Below are 22,444 nucleotides of genomic sequence, written 5' to 3'. Positions count from 1 at the left end.
GTAGTCTTAGGAGGGACAGGAAATGGAAACGCTCACCATGTGAGCTCAGGGCATCTGCCTTGGGCAGCAGGCCGACTAGAACGGGGCCTCACAGCCCAGCCAGAGGTCAGGTGTGAGAATTCCCCAGGGACTCTGCCACTCTTACAGTCAGGGACTCCAAAGCGTCATTAGCCTGCTCCCTCTTCTCCTGGTAGGTTTTACTGTGGCCGCCACAACACAAGAAATTAATTTAACACAAAGTTCGCAGTGTGGATGAATGCATCATACCCCGTGAGACAGTGAAAACCAAAGGGGTGCCTCCTACTGCCTTCCTGGTTGACCAGTAAACCATCCACACTCCCTGGTAACACCTGTGGATTGTGGTGGTGGCCGGTGGTGGCACTCAGGTCTGCTTGAATGTCTCAGTAGCCCTGTTCTTCCAGACCCTTGAAGCAACCACACAAGTGCTGGTGACACCATGGAGAGAAGAACGCTTTTTAAATGGGTTTTTTGCTGCGTTGTACAGTATGATGTTTGTCTTGATTTTTGGACACTTTCCATTTATGTTGGCTGTAAGCCAATGACCTGCCAACTGGATTGTTTTGGAAGAGAGTCTGAGTGGCAGGGAGGGGCAGAAGGATGGAAGACGGGAAGGCTCCAGGGAGGTGGTAGCACTTTGTTATCTCCTTTGGGGGCAGTGCTGTTGATTTGCTCTGCTTCCGTCTGGTGTGTCTTATTTTCCTGGGAAGACAAAAGGAAGAAGAAAGTGGCTGCCGAGCCAGAAAAGAAGCAGAGAGCCTTCCACACTTGAGAGCGGGTGGAAGACAGGTGCCCAGGACAGGTGACAGGAGACACCAGTGCAAGGAGCCCTGAGCTTTACACTCACGTCTGAGCAGAGCGCCCCTGGCCAGGGTGGAGGAAGCGGGGGCAGCTGTGCCCAGAGTCTGGAGAGCCTAGAAGAGAGGTCCTAGCCTGACTTGGGAGCCGTGTCCGGGGCTGCATCTCCCTGTGCTTTCCGGACAGACGGATAGCAATCCGACGCTCCTGGAGCAGTGTCTGTTAACACTGCTTCATGAAAAAATAATGACCGTGAAGAGCCCACCTGAAATCTCACTTCTCCCATGCACCTTTTTTTAATTGAGGTGAAAGTCGCATAACACAAAATGAACCATGTTGAAGTGTACAATCCAGTGGCATTTATTATATTCACAGTGTTGGACAACCCTCCCCTCTCTAGTTAAAGAACATTCTATCACTCCCGCAAGGAAGTCTTGTATCCATTCAGTAGCCACCATCCCATCTCACCCCAGCCCCTAGCAACCACTAAACTGCTTTCTGTCTTTATTTCACCTATTTTTATATTTGTCTATTTGCCTATTCTGGATATTTCATATAAGTGGAATGATACAATGTATGTAACTTTTTGTGTCTGGCTTCATGTAGCATGTTTTCAAGGTTCGTCTGTGTCATACATGTATCAGTACCTGGTTCCTTTTTTTTTTTAACATTTATTTATTTTTGGCTTTGAGGTGTCTTCACTGCCACACACGGGCTTTTCGCTAGTTGTGGAGAGCAGGGGCTACTCTCCCGTTGCAGTACGCAGGCTTCTCATTTCAGTGGCTCCTGTTGCTGCGGAGCATAGTGACACGTGGACTTCACGTGTTGCAGCACATGGTCTATTGAGCGCAGGCTCGGTGGTTGCGACACATGGGGCTTAGTTGCCCTGTGGCTAAGGGATCCTGCTGGCCCAGAGATTGAACCCATGTCTCCTGGTGGCTCAGACAGTGAAGAATTGGCCTACAATATAGGAGACCAGGGTTTGATCCCTTGGTCGGGAAGATCCCCCGAAGAAGGAAATGTCTACCCACTCCGGTGTTCTGGCCTGGAGAATTCCATGGACAAAGGAGCCTGGTGGGCTACAGTTCATGGGGCTGCAAAGCAGTCAGACAGAGTATTTGTGTGAATGCCTATTTTCAATTCTTTGGGATATACTTAGGAGTAGAATTTCTGAGTCATATGGTAATTCTGTGTTTAACAGTCCCACAAGCCCACGAGTAGTGTACGAGCGTTCTAATTTCTCCACATCCTCACCAACACTTGCTATTTTCTGGTGTTTTTTTGTTTTGTTTTGTTTTTAATAGACACCCTAGTGGGAGTGAAGTGCTATTTCAATGTAGTTTTGATTTGCATTTCCCTAATGACAAGTGCTTCCTGGCCATTTGTGTATCTTTTTTGGAGAACTCTATATTCAAGTCCTTCATCCATTTTTTTTTTTTTCCTCCTTAGCTGCACCAAGTGGCTTGTGAGATCTTAGTTCATCAATCAGGGATTGAACCCAGGCCCTGGGTAGTGAAAGCATGGAGTCCTAAACACTTGACCACCAGGAAATTCCCCTTTATCCATTTTTGAAATTGGATCTTTCCTATTTTGTTCTTTATATATCCTGCGTGAGTTCTTTAATACTTTCTGGATACTAGACCTACATCAGATACATAACTTACAGATATTTTTATATCTAATTTTGTATTCATTCTGTACGATCCTTGAGGTCAAGGACAACATCTTTGCTTCCTCTCCATCTCATCCACGCTGAACTTGAAGCAGCAGCTCAGTAATCTATATTTGTTTGATTAATTGATGCTGCTGCTCTTTGACACTGAATGCCATATCCCCTTATCTTAAGTGCCCTTTGATTTCTGATAATGTTTATCCACTGCTATAGCTTAGAAGTTGACTCAACTGCAGGCACAAGTCAGTCAGTTAAAAACTCAATCATCTTTTTTGGGAGGGTGCCGCGTGGCATGTGGGATCATAGTTCCCCGACCAGGGATTACACCCATATCCCCTACATTGGGAGCACAGAATGTTTAATCACTGTACTGCCAGGAAAATCCAAAATTTCTTTCGAGAAATAGAGTGGGTGATGTTTTCAAGAACACCAGATGGACTGAGGCACTCAAGGTGAATCATCACAGTAGTGTGGACAGCAGCAGCCACCCTGTGCATTTTTGCCCTTTCAGCATTTGACTGTGAACTTCTGGCCGTTGATTTCCCTGTGACGTGAAAAATCACTCAGTCATGTTTGACTGTTTGCGACCCCATGGACTGTATAGTCCATGGAGTTCTCCACGCCACAATACTGGAGTGGGTAGCTGTTCCCTTCTCCAGCAGATCCTCCCAACCCAGAAATCAAACTGCAGTCTCCCGCATTGCAGGCAGATTCTTTACTAATTGAGCTATCAAGGAAGCCCTAGGGGATGGGGATGGTGGCTTACCTGGCTCATAGTAAGTAGATACCAAATAAAGTATCTGTTGAACTAAAGCTGGTGGCTCAGAGGTTAAAGCGTCTGCCTCCAATGCGGGAGACCTGGGTTCGATCCCTGGGTCAGGAAGATCCCTTGGAGAAGGAAATGGCAATCCACTCCAGTATTCTTGCCTGGAGAATCCCGTGGACGGAGAAGCCTAGTAGGTTACAGTCCACGGGGTCGCAAAGAGTCGGACACGACTGAGCGACTTCACTTTCACCTTCAAAGTAGTAATTTAGTTTCAGAAAACTATAACTATTATTGCTGTTGCTACTGCTAAGTCGCTTCAGTCGTGTCCAATTCTATGCGACCCCATAGACGGCAGCCCACCAGGCTCCCCTGTCCCTGGGATTCTCCAGGCAAGAACACTGGAATGGATTGCCATTTCCTTCTCCAGTGCATGAAAGTGAAAAGTGAAAGTGAAGTCGCTCAGTCATGTCCGACTCTTAGCGACCCCATGGACTGCAGCCTACCAGGCTCCTCTGTCCATGGGATTTTCCAGGCAAGAGTACTGGAGTAGGGTGCCACTGTCTTCTCCCACTATTATTGCTAGGCCCAGGCAAAAAGAAAAACACTTGGTCCTTTGATCTTTTCCCACATGGATTGAATAAGGGACATCGGTGTGTATGGAGAGAGAAAGTGAGCATGTGCACTTATTTAGAAACTGAAGTTTAAAAAAGGATAGAAGGAAGACTGAGGGCTTTGAATCCAGCATTCTGAGAAAACGCAAGTACTAAGATGAATTCATCCCGCAGATGTATTTTCTTGTGAATCCTCATTTAGAAATCACAGGTCACTGATTTAATCATTCCCCGCCTGTCTTTGTATCACTAAAGTCGCACATGGCCAGTGTTTTTGCCTAAAAGCCAAATATGATATACTTTGCTCTTTTGAAATGGCAGTGATTGATATAAATTAGGCACCTGTAGGGTAGATGTTACTACCAGCATTTTACACCCAAAGAGACTGCGGCTAAGGAGAATTAGAGCCCTGCCTAAAACCACACAGTGGGTAGATGGTGAAGCCAGGTTTGAAGCCCAGGGTCACCTGGATCTGTGGTGGGGCTTGCCCTGCAGGTCATCCCTCCCACTCTCACAGGCATAATCCCTGTCTGCTCCCATCCGCAGAGCCTCTGACATTTAATAGCGTTAAACTAAAAGATCTTAAAGAACCATCAAAGAATGGGAGAAAGCTCCTGTTGATTATGATCTCTGTTTGGGTTGTTTTCACCATGTTTACCTTTAGGGAAAAGAACTGAACTATCTACCTCCCCTTGCAGGGTATTGGGTCTCTGTGTGCTGTGCATAGTCCTTCAGTCATGTCCAGCTCTTTGCGACTCATGAACTGTAGCCCGCCAGGCTCCTCTGTCCATGGGCATTCTTCAGGCAAGAACACTGGAGTGGGTTGCCATGCCTTCCTCCAGGGGATCTTCCCAGCCCAGGGATCAAGCCGAGGTCTCCCACATTGCAGGCGGATTCTTTACCATCTGAGTGCCTTACGGCGACTGAACTAGACTAGATTTCCTTTTCTTTTTAATATTAAAATTTTAAGAGAAATGCATGTTTGCTGTAAAAGTAATTAAATTTTTTTTAGTTCCTCTGATTTGCCTCAGTCCTAAAGCCCCTTCCAGAAGTAATGACCTTGTACAGTTTGGTTTGGATTAGCCCAGTCTTTATGTATTTATAGCCATGTCAAAGTATATTTATATATGCTTATAATTTTAGGGCTTTTTTAGAAAACAGAGCCTACTTTGGATATTTTCTGCAGGTTTCTTTTTTCCATTTATATTTACATCTCACGTTGTCTTTCCTCGTTTGCAGAGATCCTACAGTAAAGAGTTGTTTGAAGAAGTTATTTCAAAAATGCGGAAGGCGGGAATCAAATCCACCATAGCGATAGAGAAGTTCAAGCTTCTGGCCGAGAAAGTAGAGGAGATTGTGGCTAAGAATGCACGCGCAGAAATTGACTACAGTGATGCCCCAGACGAATTCAGAGGTGAGTGGAGCCACTTTTCTTATACCAGATTCTTTGATTGAACGTGAAACCTATAACACTAGAAGATGTTCTGTGCTCTCCTTGCCTTTTGAGACTTTTGGTCTGAAATTGAAATTACCGTTGCCTAATTTTAGTTCATATTATAAATGACAGGGGGAAAAAATCCTTAGCCTTATTTCAAACCAGATAACAGCCCTGGAAATTCTAAGGTCAGCCTTGCCTTTGCAGGCAGGGATTCGTATGTTCCAAGAATTGTGAGGAGTACAAGGAGGAAGGGTTGATTCTAGCCTGCCACCTTTGCTGCTTGCTGCTGTGTCTGTCTTACTGTCTTTTTTTCTCTAATCTTTCCTCCCAGTAGCTGACAAAAGGGTACTTTCCCCTCTGCAAAAGGCCAAGTATGTGCTTTTATCTAATGCTGATTTCCTTCTAAACTTGGGGGCCTGGTCTGGGCCATTTGGTTGCTGCTCTATTTTTCACTGGTAGGAGGGACTTTGTTTTGTATTCTTTATAGGAGGGACTTTGTTTTGTATTCTTTTTCAGTTTTAGGTGCTATTGTTTGATTAGAATTTGCTTTGCTTTGTCTCTGTAGACCCTCTAATGGACACCCTGATGACTGACCCCGTGCGACTGCCCTCTGGCACCATCATGGACCGCTCCATTATCCTGCGGCACTTGCTGAACTCCCCCACGGACCCCTTCAACCGACAGACGCTGACAGAGAGCATGCTGGAACCAGGTAGAAGAGGGCAGAGCTTGAACCACAATGCCTACACCTGTCCTGAGCAGTGGGGCCAAAAATCCTGTATCAGAGAGTAACCAAAAGGGGGAAATTTAGCAAATCCAAACACTCCATGGTTTCTGACACTTTGTAATGGAAAAGACACAAAACAGTCTTTTCTCTTTTTCACTATAGAATTCCAGTCTTTACTGTTCATGTCCTCTTCGTCAGTCTTCAGTTCCATGAGGGTATAAATGCCCTTTCTTTATCCTGAACTGCAGGCATCATCTCTCAAGAAAAGCCCATCCAGGGCATTAATTCTTTCCTTTTCTTTTCTCAGTGCCAGAACTGAAAGAACAGATTCACGCCTGGATGAGAGAGAAACAGAACAGTGATCACTAAACCACCTGCCTGCCCACCTTCTGCTGGAAACAGCCAGGGCCAGCGAGACAAACCGGAGCGATGGTGCACATGCTGTTCGAACATTGGAGGCAAAATACACCATGAGCCCACCCAGAGCGACCAAACAGTGGAGACCTGAAAGGACGTGAACAAGAGGAGGAGCCCAGTTCCTGTACATATATTTAAGTGACAAACGTGGTCAGAAGCTTGAAGGACACACTTGATGATTGCTTGTGTAGTAGAGCACGTCCTTCATATGTCACAGTTTGGGGCTTTTGCAGCAGAAGTCTTTTAGTGATTGATGACGAATGGGTCTGGGCAGCATCCCTTTCATCTCCCCCCCCCCCCCCCAACTAAATCCAGTATCCGTTGATTTTGATTGTGATTAGAGAACCTTGGACATTTTGCTGCTAAAGAATCTCCCCTCTCCTACCCTCTTCCTGATCCTACTTGCACTGCTGTGGATTTTTTTTTTTTAAGTGAAGCAAAAACAAAAATAAACTCCTTTCCTTGGCCCTCCAAACATATATTCTGTGAGATAACTGTGCCTGCAACAAGTGTTAATCCCGGGATCGTATTTTTATATCATATTCACGTATTTGTTTTTTTAATTGGTGTTAGATGACATGATTAATAAAAGAGGCAAGATATTTTCAGAATTTGAATTTTAGTTTTTATTTTTTTTTTCTTTTGAAATGTCCCTTAATTTTTTTTTTTCTAATTATTCTAAACAAAATGAAGAGTATCTTATTGCTCTGGTCCTTGTAGTAAGCCCACTATCAGGAATCTGAGGAACAGCTGCAGCAGAGGAAGCATTTAAGTGTATCAGGATTTCATGTCTTATGGTTTGGGTGTTGGGGTGTTGGGTTTTTCTTTTAATGCTCTGTGACATTTCTAAATCTCTACAGTTATTCTATGAGGGTAAATAAATTCCTCAACCCTTGAGTCTCTGAGTTCAAGGCAGGGTTGTTTGTATGGATGTGTCCTATGGGGCTTGGCCTTACCAAAGCAAAAAAGGGTGCGAGAAAAGTAGAAGTATGTCTGCTTGTAAAACACACACACACAGACACACACACCCACACACACACGCACATAAACATAAAAGACTTTTTGTATTACTGCTCCCCACTTACCATACTTGAATTCTTGAATTTCCTTTGGGGTAAAAGAGAATTTTGAAACCATAAAGTGTTTTGAAAAAAATGAATTCTACAAAACATACTTTCTTTTCCTTTTCCTTTTTCTCCCCCTGCCACTCCACAGACAATGTCCTCTGTTCAATTCCTAACGCAAACTACAATAAATGGTGATACACATTCAGAAGGAGTCTTCTTTGAGTCTCTTCTTTTTGTGGAAAACAAAGGGGTCGGTGAAGAGCAAGAGCCAAATGTGTTCACATGTGGTGCATGATCTTTACCAGAGCCAGTTGCTATTTTTAAAAGAAACCTCTCCTGTGCGTCAGTCTTGGGGCTCCAGTTGGTTCTCGTGTCACTGTTTGCTTGTTCAAGCGGGTTGTTCGAGCAGGTTGACTTTGCAATGTTCAGTCTCTTTGGTTCTCAGGTGGTTACTCTATTGCAAATATCTTTTCACTGACCTTTAAAATTTTTCTCCTGTGCTAACCATCTCATGAACATTATCTTAGGCACTACAGTTGATAAAACTTTGCCTAACAGCTTGTGAAATAAGAGAACACGTTTCTGCAAAATTTGCTGTGTGCCGAGCTCTGCCAAAGCCTATATGTTGATGGTTTCATTTTCTAAGATGATACTCTCATCTTTGTTTTTTTCCAGCAGATCAAAGTGAGGGGTGTGGAGGGGTTAGGTCATTTGCCAAATGTCACCTGTTCAGTTAGGAGAAGAGCAGTTGTCCTGGCTCCAAAGTCCTTGCCGCCCGCACCCCCCGCCTCCCCCGCCCACTGCCACTTTTAATGTTATCCTGTTCATCTATCCTTGGACAGCTATGACAAACCTAGACAGTGTATTTAAAAGCAGAGACATAACTTTGCCAACAAAGGTCTGTATAATCAAAGGTGTGGTTTTTCCAGTAGTCATGTATGATGTGAGAGTTGGATCATAAAGAAGGCTGAATGCCAAAGAATTGATGCTTTTGAACTGTACTGAAGAAGATTCATGAGAGTTCCTTGGACAATATGAAGATCAAACCAGTCAATCCTAAAGGAAATCAACCCAGAATATTCACTGGAAGGACTGGTGCTGAAGCTGAAGCTCCAGTACTTCGGCTACTTGATGTGAGGAGCCGACTCATTAGAAAAGACCCTAATGTTGGGAAAGATTAAAGGCAGGAGGAGAAGGAAGTGACAGAGGACGAGATGGTTGGATGTCATAACCAACTGAATGAACATGAATTTGAGCAAACTGGGAGTTAGTGAAGGACAGGGAAGCCTGGTGTGCTACAGTCCATAGGGTCACAAAGATTCGGACATGAGTGAGTGACTGAACAACAACAATGTCCTTACAACAACAACAGTTCTATCTTGTGAAATGGCTTCTCATATCCCTCTGATGATATTAGTGGTGGCTTTTGGAATTTTGTATTACTGTGTAGTTTCTCTTCCAAGTTCCTTTGGCTTTTGTTTTTCTGTTTTTTGTTTGTTTTTTAATATTTATTTGGCTGTGCCAGGTCTTAGTTGCAGCATGTGAGATCTAGTTCTCTGAGCAGGGATCGAACCCGGACCTCCTGCTTTGGGAGGGTACAGTCTTAGCCACCGCATCACCAGGGAATTCTCCCTTTGGCCTTTGTTTAATCTTTTTTATGTTACAGGATTTCCTCAAACACATAATGCTATTTATCTATCTGTATTAATAGAGTGGACTGAGAATCTGGGTTAACTTTTTGTATGCCAGTTGGTAGAACTTCTTCAATAATAGTGCTCACATTTCTTAAGCTTTGCTGGGGTTTGCAGCATAAATCATCCCCTTCTGTGTTTTCCTTACTTTGGGGTTAGGTTTCATCTTCCTTTGGTTGTTAAAGTTCATCACTTCTTTTATTTTGGCCATGCCCTGTGGAGCATGGGGGATCTTAGTTCCCTGACCAAGGGTTTAACCCACGCCCCGGCAATGGAAGCGTGGAGTCTTAACCGCTGGACAACCAGTCCTTGCAGCCACGATTCTACCACTTTTGGACCAAATCGACTTTTTCTAAAAAATAGATTCACATTAACAATTTCAGACAACATATATAAAAGAAAGCCAAAACCACACATAATCCCACCATATAGATGATTCTGTTTATATTTTTTAACCAAGTTTGTATACGCTTATGCCTAAACAACTATGATGCATATTGACATCTGTGTCAGTTTTATTTCTCTATCTCATGAATGTGTGCTGATTGTCTTCTCCCCATCCAGATGATAAACTCCTGAGAGGTGCAGGTTCTGTCGTGTTACTTGCGTGCCCCACTCCTTCCCATGAATGTAATACAATGCTGCTTTACCCATTCAGATGTATTCATCATTTTGAAAATTCAGAATTCGGAGGTTTCAGGGGGCTTCTATTAGATACAGCATGTCTCCTGCCTCTACTGTCTCTAGAAGGAAGATGTTTGAGATTTCTGTCTTTAGTGTAAGGGTTGCTATTTTATAGAAACTTGGGATTGCCTGCATTCTGTTCATTATAGATATTAAACTACAAAATATTTTAAAAGTATCAGTAGGTCTTGCCTTACAAGGAAGCAGGCCAAATAGGAAGGAGGACTTGAGAATCAGATGAGCAGAAGAGACATGATCCTAAAGAAAAAGATTAAAATAACTTCTTACTCCTTTTGTGACTCACTCCTGTGGGTTTCTAAAAGGAGGAGTTGATAGAATCATCTTTTGGAAAAAGTAGCCAAGCACGTTACTTTGTTCACATTTTGTAACCTTTGGGTTTGGTAAAACAGTACACTTCACAGTGTTGTTAACTGAAGTGCTATAGAAAGATAAATAGGCCCTATTTATTCATTGATTTTTGGCTGCACTGGGTCATCATTACCACAGTGGCTAAAATTTCTCTAGTAGAGAGTGAGTGAGTGAGAGCTACTCTCTCATTAAGTGGTTCACAGGCTTCAGATTACTGTGGCTTCTCTTGTTGCAGAGCACGGGCTCTAGAGTATGGAAGCTTCCGTAATTGCACATGGAGGCTCAGTCTTTGGTGCACGGAGCTTAGTTGCTCTGCAGTAAATTGGATCTTCCCAGATCGGATCAAATCCGTGTCCCTTGCATTGGCAGGTGAATTCTTAACCACCGAACCACAAGGGGAGTCCCTATAGGTAAGCTTGTTTTGGGGGGGGTTTTCGTTTTATTTGGAGGATGGTTCCTTTACCGTATTGTGATGGTTTTTGCCATACATCAATATGAATTGGCCATAGGTATACATGTGTCCCCTCCATCCTTATCTCCCCTCCCGCCTCCCTCCAGGCTGTCACAGAGCACTGGACTTGGGTACCCTGCATCATACATCAAACTCTCACTGGCTATCCATTTTACATATGGTGATGTATATGTTTCATTGAAGGAAACAGCCATAGTATGAACCTGATGATTGGGTCAGCTGGCACTGGGCTGAAGGAATCCACCCTTGGTTGATAAATAATGGGTGTTTTATGATCATGTTCTGTGTACAAGCCACCCTCATATATATTAACTCATTAAATCACCAACAGTTGTATAAAGGGTCAGGGAACTGGTGTATGAATCAAGGCCATCTGGGCTTCCGGGTCTGATCCCTTCACCACTCCTGTGTGGCAGTACAGTGGTCCGTCAGTATTTTTAGGGGTTTGGTTTCAGGACCCCTGCAGATACCACAGTCTGCACATGCTCAAGTTCTTATATAAAATGTCGTAGTGTTTGCTTATAATTTTCCCATGTACTTTAAATCATCTCTAAATTACTTACAATATCTAATGTAAAGTAAATAGTTGTAAATACAGTGTAAATAGTTGATAGTCATTCAGTTGTGTCCGACTCTTTGGAACCCCATGGACTGTAGCCCATCAGGCTTCTCTGTCCTTGGGATTCTCCAGGCAAGAATACTGATGTGGGTAGCCATTCCCTTCTCCAGGGGATCTTATCAACCCAGGGATGGAACCCGGGTCTCATGCGTTGCGGACAGATTCTTTACCATCTGAGCCACCAGGGAAGCCCTAAATGGTTGATGGCGTGGTACAAATTTAAACTTTGCTTTTGGAACTTTCTAGATTCTTCAAATCATGATTGGTTGAATCTGTACGTGGAACCCAAATATACAGAGGGCCAGTTGTACTTCAGAATGGTCCAAGTTCATAATGGCCAAGGAGATATGGAGAAGCAGCCTAGCATTCCAGAAGGGGCTTTGGCCTTGGGGTCAACTCTAGACTCACCCCTCATTTTATTTTTAAAAGAAGGTAAATTTTAATTAAGAAAAGTCCACAACTTAGTTCATCAATTTATTCGGGGGGCTGCAACCAAGACTTCAGTTCCACCACTGGGGATCAAACCTGTGCCCCCTGCAGTGGAAGTGTGGTGTCTTAACCACTGCACCACCAGGGAAGTCCTCAACCTGCATTTTAAATGGTTAAATAACTTCAATCTCACAGCTTTCAATACTAGCTACTCACTCACTGTTGACCCCCTAAATTTGTGTCTCCAGCCTCTCTTCTGTACTGCTGACACTGGACACCTCACGTCTTAAAGGCTCTCGGAATTGTTGTTCAGTTGCTCAGTTGTGTTTGAATCTTTGCAACCACATGGACTGCAGCATGCCAGGCTTCCCGGAGCTTGCTCAAACTCATGTCCATTGAGTCAGTGATGCCATCCAACCATCTCGTCCTCTGTCATCCCCTTTTCTTCCTGCCTTCAATTGTTCCCAGCTTTAGGGTCTTTTCTAATGAGCTGGCTCTTCATATCAGATGACAAAAGTATTGGAGCTTCAGCTTCACCATCAGTCCTTCTGATGAATATTTAGGACTGATTTCCTTTAGAATTGACTGGTTTGATCTCCTTGCTATCCAAGAGACTCTCAAGAGTCTTCTCTAACACCACAGTTCAAAAGCATCAATTCTTTGGTCCTCAACTTTCTTTATGGTCCAACTCTTACATCCATACAGGACTACTGGAAAAACCGTAGCTTTGACTAGATGGACCTTTGTCAGTAAAGTAATGTCTCTGCTTTTTTAAATGCTCTCTAGGTTTGTCTGGCTTCCCTAGTGGCTCAAACAGTAAAGAATCAGCCTAAAATGCAGGAGACCAGGGTTTGATCCCTGAGTCAGGAAGATCCTCTGGAGAAGGAAATGGCAACCCACTCCAGTATTCTTGCCTGGAGAATTCCATGGACAGAGGAGCCTGACAGCCTACAGTCCATAGGGTAGCAAAGAGTCGGACACGACTGAGCAACTAACAAACACTAGGTTTATCATAGCTTTTCTTCCAAGTAGCAAGTGTCTTTTACTCTCATGGCTGAAGTCACCATCTGCAGTGATTTTGGAGCCCAAGGAAATGAAGTCTGTCACTGTTTCCATTGTGTCCCCATTTATTTGCCATGAAGTGATGTGATCAGATGCCATGATCTTTGTTTTTTGAATGTTGAGTTTTAAGCCAACTTTTTCACGTTCCTCTTTCACCTTCATCTAGAGGCTCTTTAGTTCCTCGTCACTTTCTGCCATGAGGGTGGTATCATCTGCATATCTGAATTTATTGATATTTCTTCCTGCAGTCTTGATTCCAGCTTGTGCTTCATCCAGCCTGGCATTTTGCATGATGTACTCTACATATAAGTTAAATAAGCAGTGTGACAATAAACAGCATTGACGTACTCCTTTCCCAATTTGGAACTGGTCCATTGTTCCATGTCCAGTGCTAACTGTTGCTTCTTGACCTGCATACAGATTTCTTAGGAGGCAGGTAAGGTGTCCTGTTAGTCCCATCTCTTTAAGCATTTTCCACACACATGGTCAAAGGCTTTAGCATAGTCAATGAAGCAGAAGTAGATGTTTTTCTGGAATTTTCTTGCTTTTTCTATGATCCAGTGGATGTTGGCAATTTGATCTCTGGTTCCTCTGCCTTTTCTAAATCCAGCTTGAACATCTGAAAGTTCTTGGTTCATGTGCTGTTGAAGCCTAGCTTGGAGAATTTTGAGCATTACTTTGCTAGTGTGTGAAATGAATACAATCATGTGGTAGTTTAAACATTCTTTGGCATTGCCTTTCTTTGGGATTGGAATGAAAACTGATCTTTTCCAAGCCTATGGCCACTTCCAAGTTCTCCAAATTTGCTGGCATATTGAGTGCAGCACTTTCACAGCATCATCTTTTAGAATTTGAAATAGCTCAGCTGGAATTCCATCACCTCCACTAGCTTTGTTCCTAGTGATGCCTCCTAAGGCCCACTTGACTTTGCACTCCAGGATGTCTGGCTCTAGGTGAGTGATCACACCATTGTGGTTATCTGGGTCATTAAGATCTCTTTTGTATAGTTTTGTGTATTCTCGCCACCTCTTCTTAATATCTTCTGTGTCTGTTAGGTCCATACCATTTCTGTGCTTTATTGTGACCATCTTTGCATGGAATATTCCCTTGATATCTCTAATTTTCTTGAAGAGATCTCTAGTTTTTCCAATTCTATTGTTTTCCTCTGGTTCTTTGCTTTGATCACTGAGGAAGGCTTTATATCTCCTTGGTATTATTTGGAACTCTGCATTCAGATGGGTATATCTTTCCTTTTCTCCTTTGTCTTTCACTTCTCTTCTTTTCTCAGTGATTTGTAAGGCCTCCTCAGACAACCATTTTGCCTTTTTGCATATCTTTTTTGGGGGGATGATGTTAATCATCACCTCCTGTACAGTGTTATGAACCTCCATCCATACTTCTTCAGGTACTCTATCAGATCTAATCCCTGAATCTATTTGTCACTTCCACTGTACAATCTCACCTACTTTGAGGACCTAAATCTTGGTGTTAAACAGATTTAATGGCTTAAAATAGTTATTTTTTTCCCAACAAAACTCTCACACATTTATTACTAAGCCAAAGCAGCTGCAGAAACACTGACACCGAGAGAAAAATTGTTTTCCCAGTAAAACACATCCAGTCATTGAGATAGTAGTGCTGTTCTCAAAGCTCTGGGGTACATATGCTTGTACTGCTTCACATGCGAGGCTCCTTACAGACCCAGCTTGGTTCTTCTCCATTGCCTTCTCTTCGAGTTGTACCTGATGTTATTACCAGTTTTCATTCAAATCCAGTAAGGAATGGGACTATGCTGGTTTTGTTTCTTGGCCAAGAGTCGCTTGATCCTGAAAGTCATGTGAGAAGACATGGAGAGGAGCAAATTCAACTGCACATAGGATGACAGAGAAGAGAAGAGAATAGAGTGGCTGTGATTTAATGATCATCTGTAACGGTCCTGGCTGTGCTGACTCAGCAAAGCAGTTCTCACTCAGAGACTCTCAGCCCATTGCATTCATAGTGGCTGAGCCTGGGGTCATTGCAAAGTCTTCTTGTTCACATCTGACTTTTGGCCGGGACCCAGCTGGGACTGTTGGCTGGAATACCTACACGTGGCCTCTCTGGCACTTTTATCTTCACATTCCAGGTTCTAAGAGCTAACACCCCAAGAGGACCAGATAAAAAGTTGGTCTTTTATGACCTAGCAGTCTCAGAAGTCACACACTTCTGCTGCCTTCACGGGCCTGCATGGGTTTTGGGGAGGCAACACAGACCTCATCTCTCAATGGGAGAAATTCCAATGTCACATTTAAGAATAGTGCGTGGGGACTTCCTTGGCAGTCCAGTGATTAGGACTCTGTGTTTTCACTTAGCTCCCCAACCAGTGAAAGTGAAAATGTTAGTTGCTCATTTGTGTCCAAGTCTTCACAACCCCATTGACTGTAGCCCGCCAGGCTCCTCTGTTCACGGAATTCCCCAGACAAGAATACTGGAGTGGGTAGCCATTCCCTTTTCCAGGGCCTTGGTTCAATCCCTGGTTGGGGGACTAAGATCCTGCAAGCCACATGAAGCAGCCAAAAATAAACAAGAAAGAAAGAAATATGAACAAACAGTTCAAAATACAAGAAATACCAAAGAATATTGAAAGAAAGGATTGCCTCCTTCTTCCCACCCCAGTCTTCCAGCCTCCCAATACCCCTCCCACCCCTGTTGCCAATTTTCTTTTTCAACAGAAATGGTAGTTCTACACTGTCTGCTTCTTACTTTTTTCACATTAAATATACTTTGTAATCCTTTTTTTTTTCTTCCAGCAGCACAAATATTCCATTATTACCAAGTCATCTACTGATAGCACTTGGACTGATTGCAGTCTGGGTTACCTCAAGCAGTGGAGCCGTAAACAACCTTGTAAATACATCATTTTGTATGTGTGCAAACATACGTTGATATATTCCTAGCAATGGAATTAGATAATCAAAGAGTACATAAAATTTCAATTTTACTATAGATAGGGATGTACCATTGACATTCTGACCAGCAGTATATGAAACATCCTTTTGCAAGGTGGTCAGGGAAGGTCTCTCTGATAAAGTATCATTTAAAAATCTTGAAAATGGGAATTCCCTGGCAGTCCAGTTGTTAGGGCTCCCCAGGCGGCATAGTGGTCTTTGCCAATACAGGAGACACAAGAGACTCAGGTTTGACCCCTGGGTCAAGAAGATCCCCAAGGAGGAGGAAATGGCAACCCACTCCAGTACGCTTGCCTGGAGAATCCAATGGACAGAGGAACCTGGTGGGCTACAGTCCATAGGGGTCACAAAGACTCAGACACGACTGAGTGCAATGAGCGAGTATGCAACACCCCCCCCCCCCACACACACACCACACACACACACACAGTGGTTAGGACTCCTTGCTTCCGCTGCAGGGGGCCCGAGTTTGATCCCTGGTTGGGGAACTAGGATTCCACAAGCCTTGTGGCAAAAAAAAAAAAAAAAAAACACACACACACCAAATTTTGAAAGTAATGGAGACCTGCAAAGATCTGTGGGAAGAATGGCCCAGTTGGTGGAAACAAACAAATGTGGAAGCTACTACGACAGTTCCTCTTGATATGTTTAAGGAACAGAAAGGAGGCCAGTGTGCTAGAGAGAAGTGAACAAGACTATAAGTAGTAGATGAGGTTAGAGAAATTGAGAGGACTGGAGAGGTGGTGGCTCCCATGACAGACTGCTGCAAAGACTACACATTTACCTTGAGTGACAGCGGCGGCTATCGGAAGGTGTGAGCACAAGAGTGACACCACTCAGCACCCATTTCCTGTTATCCACTTTGGCTACTATGGAAAAAAGGTTGAAGTGGGGATGGGCTTCTGTATTAAAAACACGGAAATGAAAATACCAAGTGGAAGACTCCTGCAGCAGTTCAGGAAAGAGTGATGGGAGCTTAGATCAGGGCAGTGGCAACAGAGGGGTGAAGGTGGAGATTCTGGAAATATTTTGAAGGTAGAGTCAAAGGATTTGCCAATTGCTTGGCTGTGAGAATGAGAGAAAAAAAGGGAATTAAATTTGGCCCTAAATGGGTTTCCCTGATAGCTCAGTTGGTAAAGAACCTGCCTGCAATGCAGGGCACCCAGGTTTGATTCCTGGGTCAGAAAGATCTGCTGGAGAAGGAATAAGCTACCCACTCCAGTATTGTTGGGCTTCCCTTGTGGTTCAGCTGGTAAAGAATCTGCCTGCAATGTGGGAGACCTGGGTTTGATCCCTGGGTTGGGAAGATCTGTTGGAGAAGGGTAAGGCTACCCACTCTAGTATTCTGGCCTGGAGAATTCTATGGACTGAATAGTCCATGGGGTCACAAAGAGTCAGACATGACTGAGTGACTTTCACTTTCACTAAATGTTTGACTTGAACAACTTGAGAGATGGAGTTTCCATTTACTTACAAGCTGTGCTTAGTCACTCAGTTGTGTCTGACTTTTTGTGACCCCCTGGACTGTAACCCACCAGGCTCCGCTGTCCATGGGGATTCTTCAGGCAAGAACACTGGAGTGATTTGCCATGCCCTCCTCCAGGGAATCACATTGCAGGTGGATTCTTTACCATCTGAACCACCAGGGAAGACCAAGAATATTGGAGTGGGTAATCTATCCTTTCTCCAGGGGAATTTCCCAACCCAGGAGTTGAACCAGGGTCTCCTGTATTGCAGGTGGACTCTTTACCAGCTGAGCTACTTGGGGGAAGACTGAAAGAAGAGGAATGTGTGGATGGGGAAATTCAGTTGCTTCATTTTGGTCACTTTAAATTGAAGGTGACTTTAGTCATCCAAGTGGCTATGTCAAATAGGTACCTGGATAATTGAGCCTAGAGATCATGGCAGAGGTCTAGACTAGAGAAATTATTTAGGGAATCATTCTTATACTTCAAAAAAGTTTGATTGTCTTATCTATAAGCTTAGTAAATTTCTTTTGGTTTTAATATTATACTACAAAAATTAAAATTTTTATCTGTTATGGTTTTGTGCATGTTAGTTTATTTCCTAATTACTTTAGCCAAATTTTTTATTTTATTTCTTTTTTTTTTTTTTTTAACCATGCTGTGCAGCTTGAGGATCTTAGTTCCCTGACCAGAGATTGAACCTGGGTTCCCTGGCACTGGAAGTTCAGACTCCTAACCGGTGGACCACCAGGGAGTTCCCCCTAATTACTTTAGTGTTCATATAGTTTTATAATGGAAAAGATATCTTTTCTACTATATTTTCTAGTTGGATATTATTGTTGTGGAGATATGAGTTTCTGAAGTGTGTCTTTTGTTCAGCAATCTTATTTCTATTAGTTGTGGGATTGTGATGGGGTTTCCTATGTAGATAAATGTATCGTCTGCAAATAAAGATAGTTTTGCTCTTCCTTTCCAATTTTCATACAACTCACTTTTCTTGTTACATTGGCGACAGCTTTCAGCACCCTGTTGAACAGAAAAAGTCAGGCCAGGCATCTTTTAAAGAATAAATATATTTATTGATTTGGCTGCATTATGTCTTAATTGCGGCACACAGGCTCTACAGTTTTGGCTCATGGGCTCCAGTGCATGGGCTCAGTAGTTGTAAATGGGCTTAGTTGCCCTCTGGCATGTGGGATTCTAGTTCCCTGACCAGGAATCAAACCCACATCTCCTACATTGGAAGGCAGATTCTTAACCACTGGACCACCAGGGATGTTCCCAGACTAGGTATCTTTGTTCCAGAATTAAACGGGAGAGCATATAAACAATTTTGTGTGTGTGATGATTTTATGTATGCACTTTATTTTTGGCTGCTCTGGTCTTTCTTGCTGATGGGCTTTTCTCTAGTTGCAGCTAGCAGGAGCTACTCTCTAGTTGCGGCCCCTGGGCTCAATGTTTGTGGCACACGGGCTCAGCTGCTCTGTGGGATGTGGGATCTTTCTAGACCAGGGATCGAACCTATGTCCCCCACATTGGCAGGCAGATTCTTTACCACTGAGCCACCAGGGAAGACCAAGGTGTGTGATTTTTTTTAAGGGAGGTTTTTGGGAGATCATCTGTATCAAGCTGTGCAGTTTCCTTCTATTTTTTTATTTTAAGAAAATTTCTGGACTTCCCTGGAGGTCCAGTGGTTAAGACTCTAGGCTTCCAATGCAGGAGGCAGAGGTTCAATCCCTGGTCCAGGAACCAAGATCCCATGAATTACTTGGCCAAAAATGAAAAAAAGAAGATTTCTCTGTTAAATAGATACTGAAAATTATCAAGGGTTTGTTTTTTTTTCAATTCCTGTGATTTTACATGGAGACTACTATTGCTGAGAATTACACTGTTAAATATTTTAATCTTAAACCATTTTTGCATTCCCACATGATTAGTTTCAGCTACCTAATATTTTATTTAGAATTTTTGCTCTAACCAGCAAAATGAAATGACCCTATGTTTTCCTTTTCTACCTTCATTCTCATCCAGTTTGGGAATTAAACAATTTATTGGCATCACAAAATTAGTTGAAGGTAGTTTGTTCATTGAGTAAATATTTCAAAGCTATTCACTGAGAACCATTATGTGACAAATACTATTCCAGATGCAGGAAAATAAAAATCTTGTCATCATGGAATTTATGTTCTAGGGAGAGAAAACAAATACAATAAATAAGTAAAATATATAGTATATTCCCTAGTGGCTCAGCAGCAAAGAATCATCCTGCCAATGTAGGAGACACAGGTTCAATCCCTGGGTCGGGAAGATCCCCTGGAGAAGGAAATGGCAGCCCCCTCCAGTATTCTTGCCTGGAGAATCCCATGGAACCAGGAGACAGGCAGTCTACTGTCTGCTGCTGCTACTGCTAAGTCACTTCAGTCGTGTCCGACTCTGTGTGACCCCATAAACTGCAGCCCACCAGGCTCCACCATCCCTGGGATTCTCCAGGCAAGAACTCTGGAGTGGGTTGCCATTTCCTTCTCCAATGCATGAAAGTGAAAAGTGAAAGTGAAGTCGCTCAGTCATGTCTGACTCTTGGCGACCCCATGGACTGCAGTCTACTGTCAATAAGGTCACAAAAGAGCTGGACACGACTTAACAACTAAACAGCAACATACAGTGCAATGAATGGTGGTAGATGCTAAAAAGAAAAATAAAATAGCAAAGAGGGAGGTGAGTGGGTTCCAGTTTTATTTAGGATAGATAGGCAAGACTCCTGAGATGACATTTGATCTTTCCCCCCCTTTTTCTTGTTTGGTTTTCTGGAACAAACTTAGATGCTAGGGATCATATATATTTTGAAAAATTGATGGAATGTTCCTAAAATAATCTAACCCTGGCACTTTTTCACTGTGGGATCTTAGATGCCTAGGGGCATCTAAGGAACCTGTCACTTTCTTTAGTGGTGGTTGTAGATGAAGAGTTCAACATAATATTCCTTTTTATTATATTTGTGTCTGTAGTTAACTTCCCTTTTTCATTATGAATAGGATTTATTTACGTCTCTTTGCTTTTTCTTTATTATTCTTGCCAGACATTTCTCTGGTTTATTACTTATCTTTCAAAGAGCCAGGTCTTATATTTCTTATCAAAGCACAATGTACATATAGAAAAGTACACTTCTACATCAGGAGCTCCATGCCCCTTCAGGGACCCAACCATGCAGTCAGCGCCTGACCAAGAAAAGACGTCACCAGGATCCCAGAGACCCTTCCTGTTTTATTCCAGTTACCATTCTTCCCGGAGACCCTGAGAGGGACCTCCATCCCGATAACTAACTTTTGGTTAACTTTATCATGCTTTTGTTCTTAACCTTTTTATGCCCTCTCTGGACTTTGGGTTTACACTTGTTCATTTTCTAGCCTCTTGAGTTGAACACATATATTTTCTATTTTATTTTCTGGTAAATGTACTTTAAAGTTATAAGTTTTTCTGCAGCCCTGTTTTCTGTAAAAGTAGGTTTATTTATTGGCTGTTCTGGGTCTTCGTTGCCGCCACGGCTTTTCTCTAGTTGCAATGTGTGGGCTTCTCATTGCTGTGGCTTCTCTTGTTGCCGAGCATGGGCTCCAAGGCGCTCGGGCTTCAGTAGTTGTAGCACATGGCCTCAGTTGTTGCGGCTCGAAGGTGCTAGAGCACTGAATAGTTGTGGCCCATAGGCTTAGTTGCCCCACAGCAAGTGGGATCCTTCTGGACCATGGATCCAACCTGTGTCTCCTACATTGACAGATTCTTTACCACTGAGCCATCAGGGAAGCTCTGCAGTACTATTTTAACTGTTTTCCACCAACTTGGACATGTAGTGTTTATATTGTTATTCATTTCTGTCTCTTATGATCCCTTTATGATTTTACTTTCAAGTGCTACTTAGTAGTATTTTTAAAACTTGTAGACATGCATCTATAGTGACATTTAGATCAATTTAAAATATATTTCTCATTTTATCCCATTGTGCTCTGAGAACAATTGTCAGAATGATGTTGACTCTTGGAAATCTATCAAGGCTTCTCTGAGACCTTGTATATGATTAAATTTTGTAACTGTTCTGTTATCTCAGTGTGTTTTCTCTGAGAAAGAAAAATTTCAGGTGTGAAATTCTGTGTGTACTTATTGTGTGTGTGCTTAGTTGCTCAGTCGTGTCTGACTCTTTGCCACCCCATGAACGATAGCCCGCCAGGCTCCATTGTCCTTGGAATTTCCCAGGCAAGAATACTGGAGTGGGTTGACATTTCCTTCTCCAGGGGATCTTCCCGATCCAGTAATTGAACCCGCATCTCCTGTGGCTCCTGCATTGGCAGGCAGATTCTTTACCACTGCACCACCAGGAAAGCCCATATGTATTTATTACATCTAATTTGTTAATTATGTTATTTAAATTTTCTCTATCTTGGCTAACTCTTTTGTCTGGTTTCTGGGGACTCTGTTTATTCCTGAAACATTTGATAAAATCTCTATTCCCATTGTTGAGTAAAGATTTTATTTCTCTCTGTGGTTTTATTAGTAATTGTTTTATATCTTTTGAAGTTATGGTGTAAGGAAGATAAAATCAGTTTTATATTATCTTGATTATCTTTCTTTTTGCCATCTTTTTGTCTCTTAGGAAGTTTTTGTGTATGTATGTGGACCCTTTTTTTTTAAAGAAGTCAGAGGTGGCGTTTTTGGTTGTTATTTAGTTATTTATTTTTGGCTGCACTGGGTCCTCATTGTTTCTCTTTCTCTAGTTTCAGTGAATGGGGGCCTCTCTGTTGTGATGGTTGAGCATCTCCTGGCGTTGACTTCTCTTGTGGCAGAGCACAGACTCTAGGCATACAGGCTTCAGTAGTCGTGGAGCACAGGCTTAGATGCCCCATGGCATGTGGAATCTTCCCAGACCAGGGATTGAACCCACACCCCCCACACTGGCAGGCAGGCTCTTAGCCACTGCACCACCAGGGAAGCCCCGTGGACGTTTTTGAGAAGAAAGTTGAGCTGGATGCAGTGACTGTGGGAAGGAATAAGCCTTTCTCCTCCCCTGTTCCCTGACTGTTTTCTCCTCTGTGTCTATCTGCTTCTCTTAGGAAATTTTTCATATTAATTTGTATCTCGTGTGGGTGTTAGTCGCTCAGTCGCGGCCAACTCTTTGCAGCCCCATGGACTGTAGCCCACCTTCCT

General features: G+C 43.0%; 1 protein-coding gene and 1 pseudogene across 2 annotated transcripts in view; one reads left to right on the top strand and one right to left on the bottom strand.

The window, feature by feature from the left end:
- Positions 1 to 7,719, top strand: part of UBE4B (ubiquitination factor E4B) — a 122,056-nt gene extending 114,337 nt beyond the window's left edge. For both annotated transcript variants that reach the window (XM_005690715.3, XM_005690714.3), the window contains 3 exons: positions 5,105 to 5,279; positions 5,869 to 6,015; positions 6,338 to 7,719. In XM_005690715.3, the coding sequence (XP_005690772.1) occupies positions 5,105 to 5,279; positions 5,869 to 6,015; positions 6,338 to 6,399 (384 nt within the window). In that variant the 3' untranslated portion in view covers positions 6,400 to 7,719. The remainder of the gene's footprint in view (positions 1 to 5,104; positions 5,280 to 5,868; positions 6,016 to 6,337) is intronic.
- LOC102171535 lies at positions 14,534 to 14,689 on the bottom strand (annotated as a pseudogene).

The sequence above is a fragment of the Capra hircus genome, chromosome 16 (genome assembly GCF_001704415.2).
Source record: "Capra hircus breed San Clemente chromosome 16, ASM170441v1, whole genome shotgun sequence".
Lineage (NCBI taxonomy): Eukaryota > Metazoa > Chordata > Mammalia > Artiodactyla > Bovidae > Capra > Capra hircus.
The sequence above is the reverse complement of the archived record's forward strand: the minus strand, read 5'-3'. Positions and strand labels throughout refer to the sequence as shown.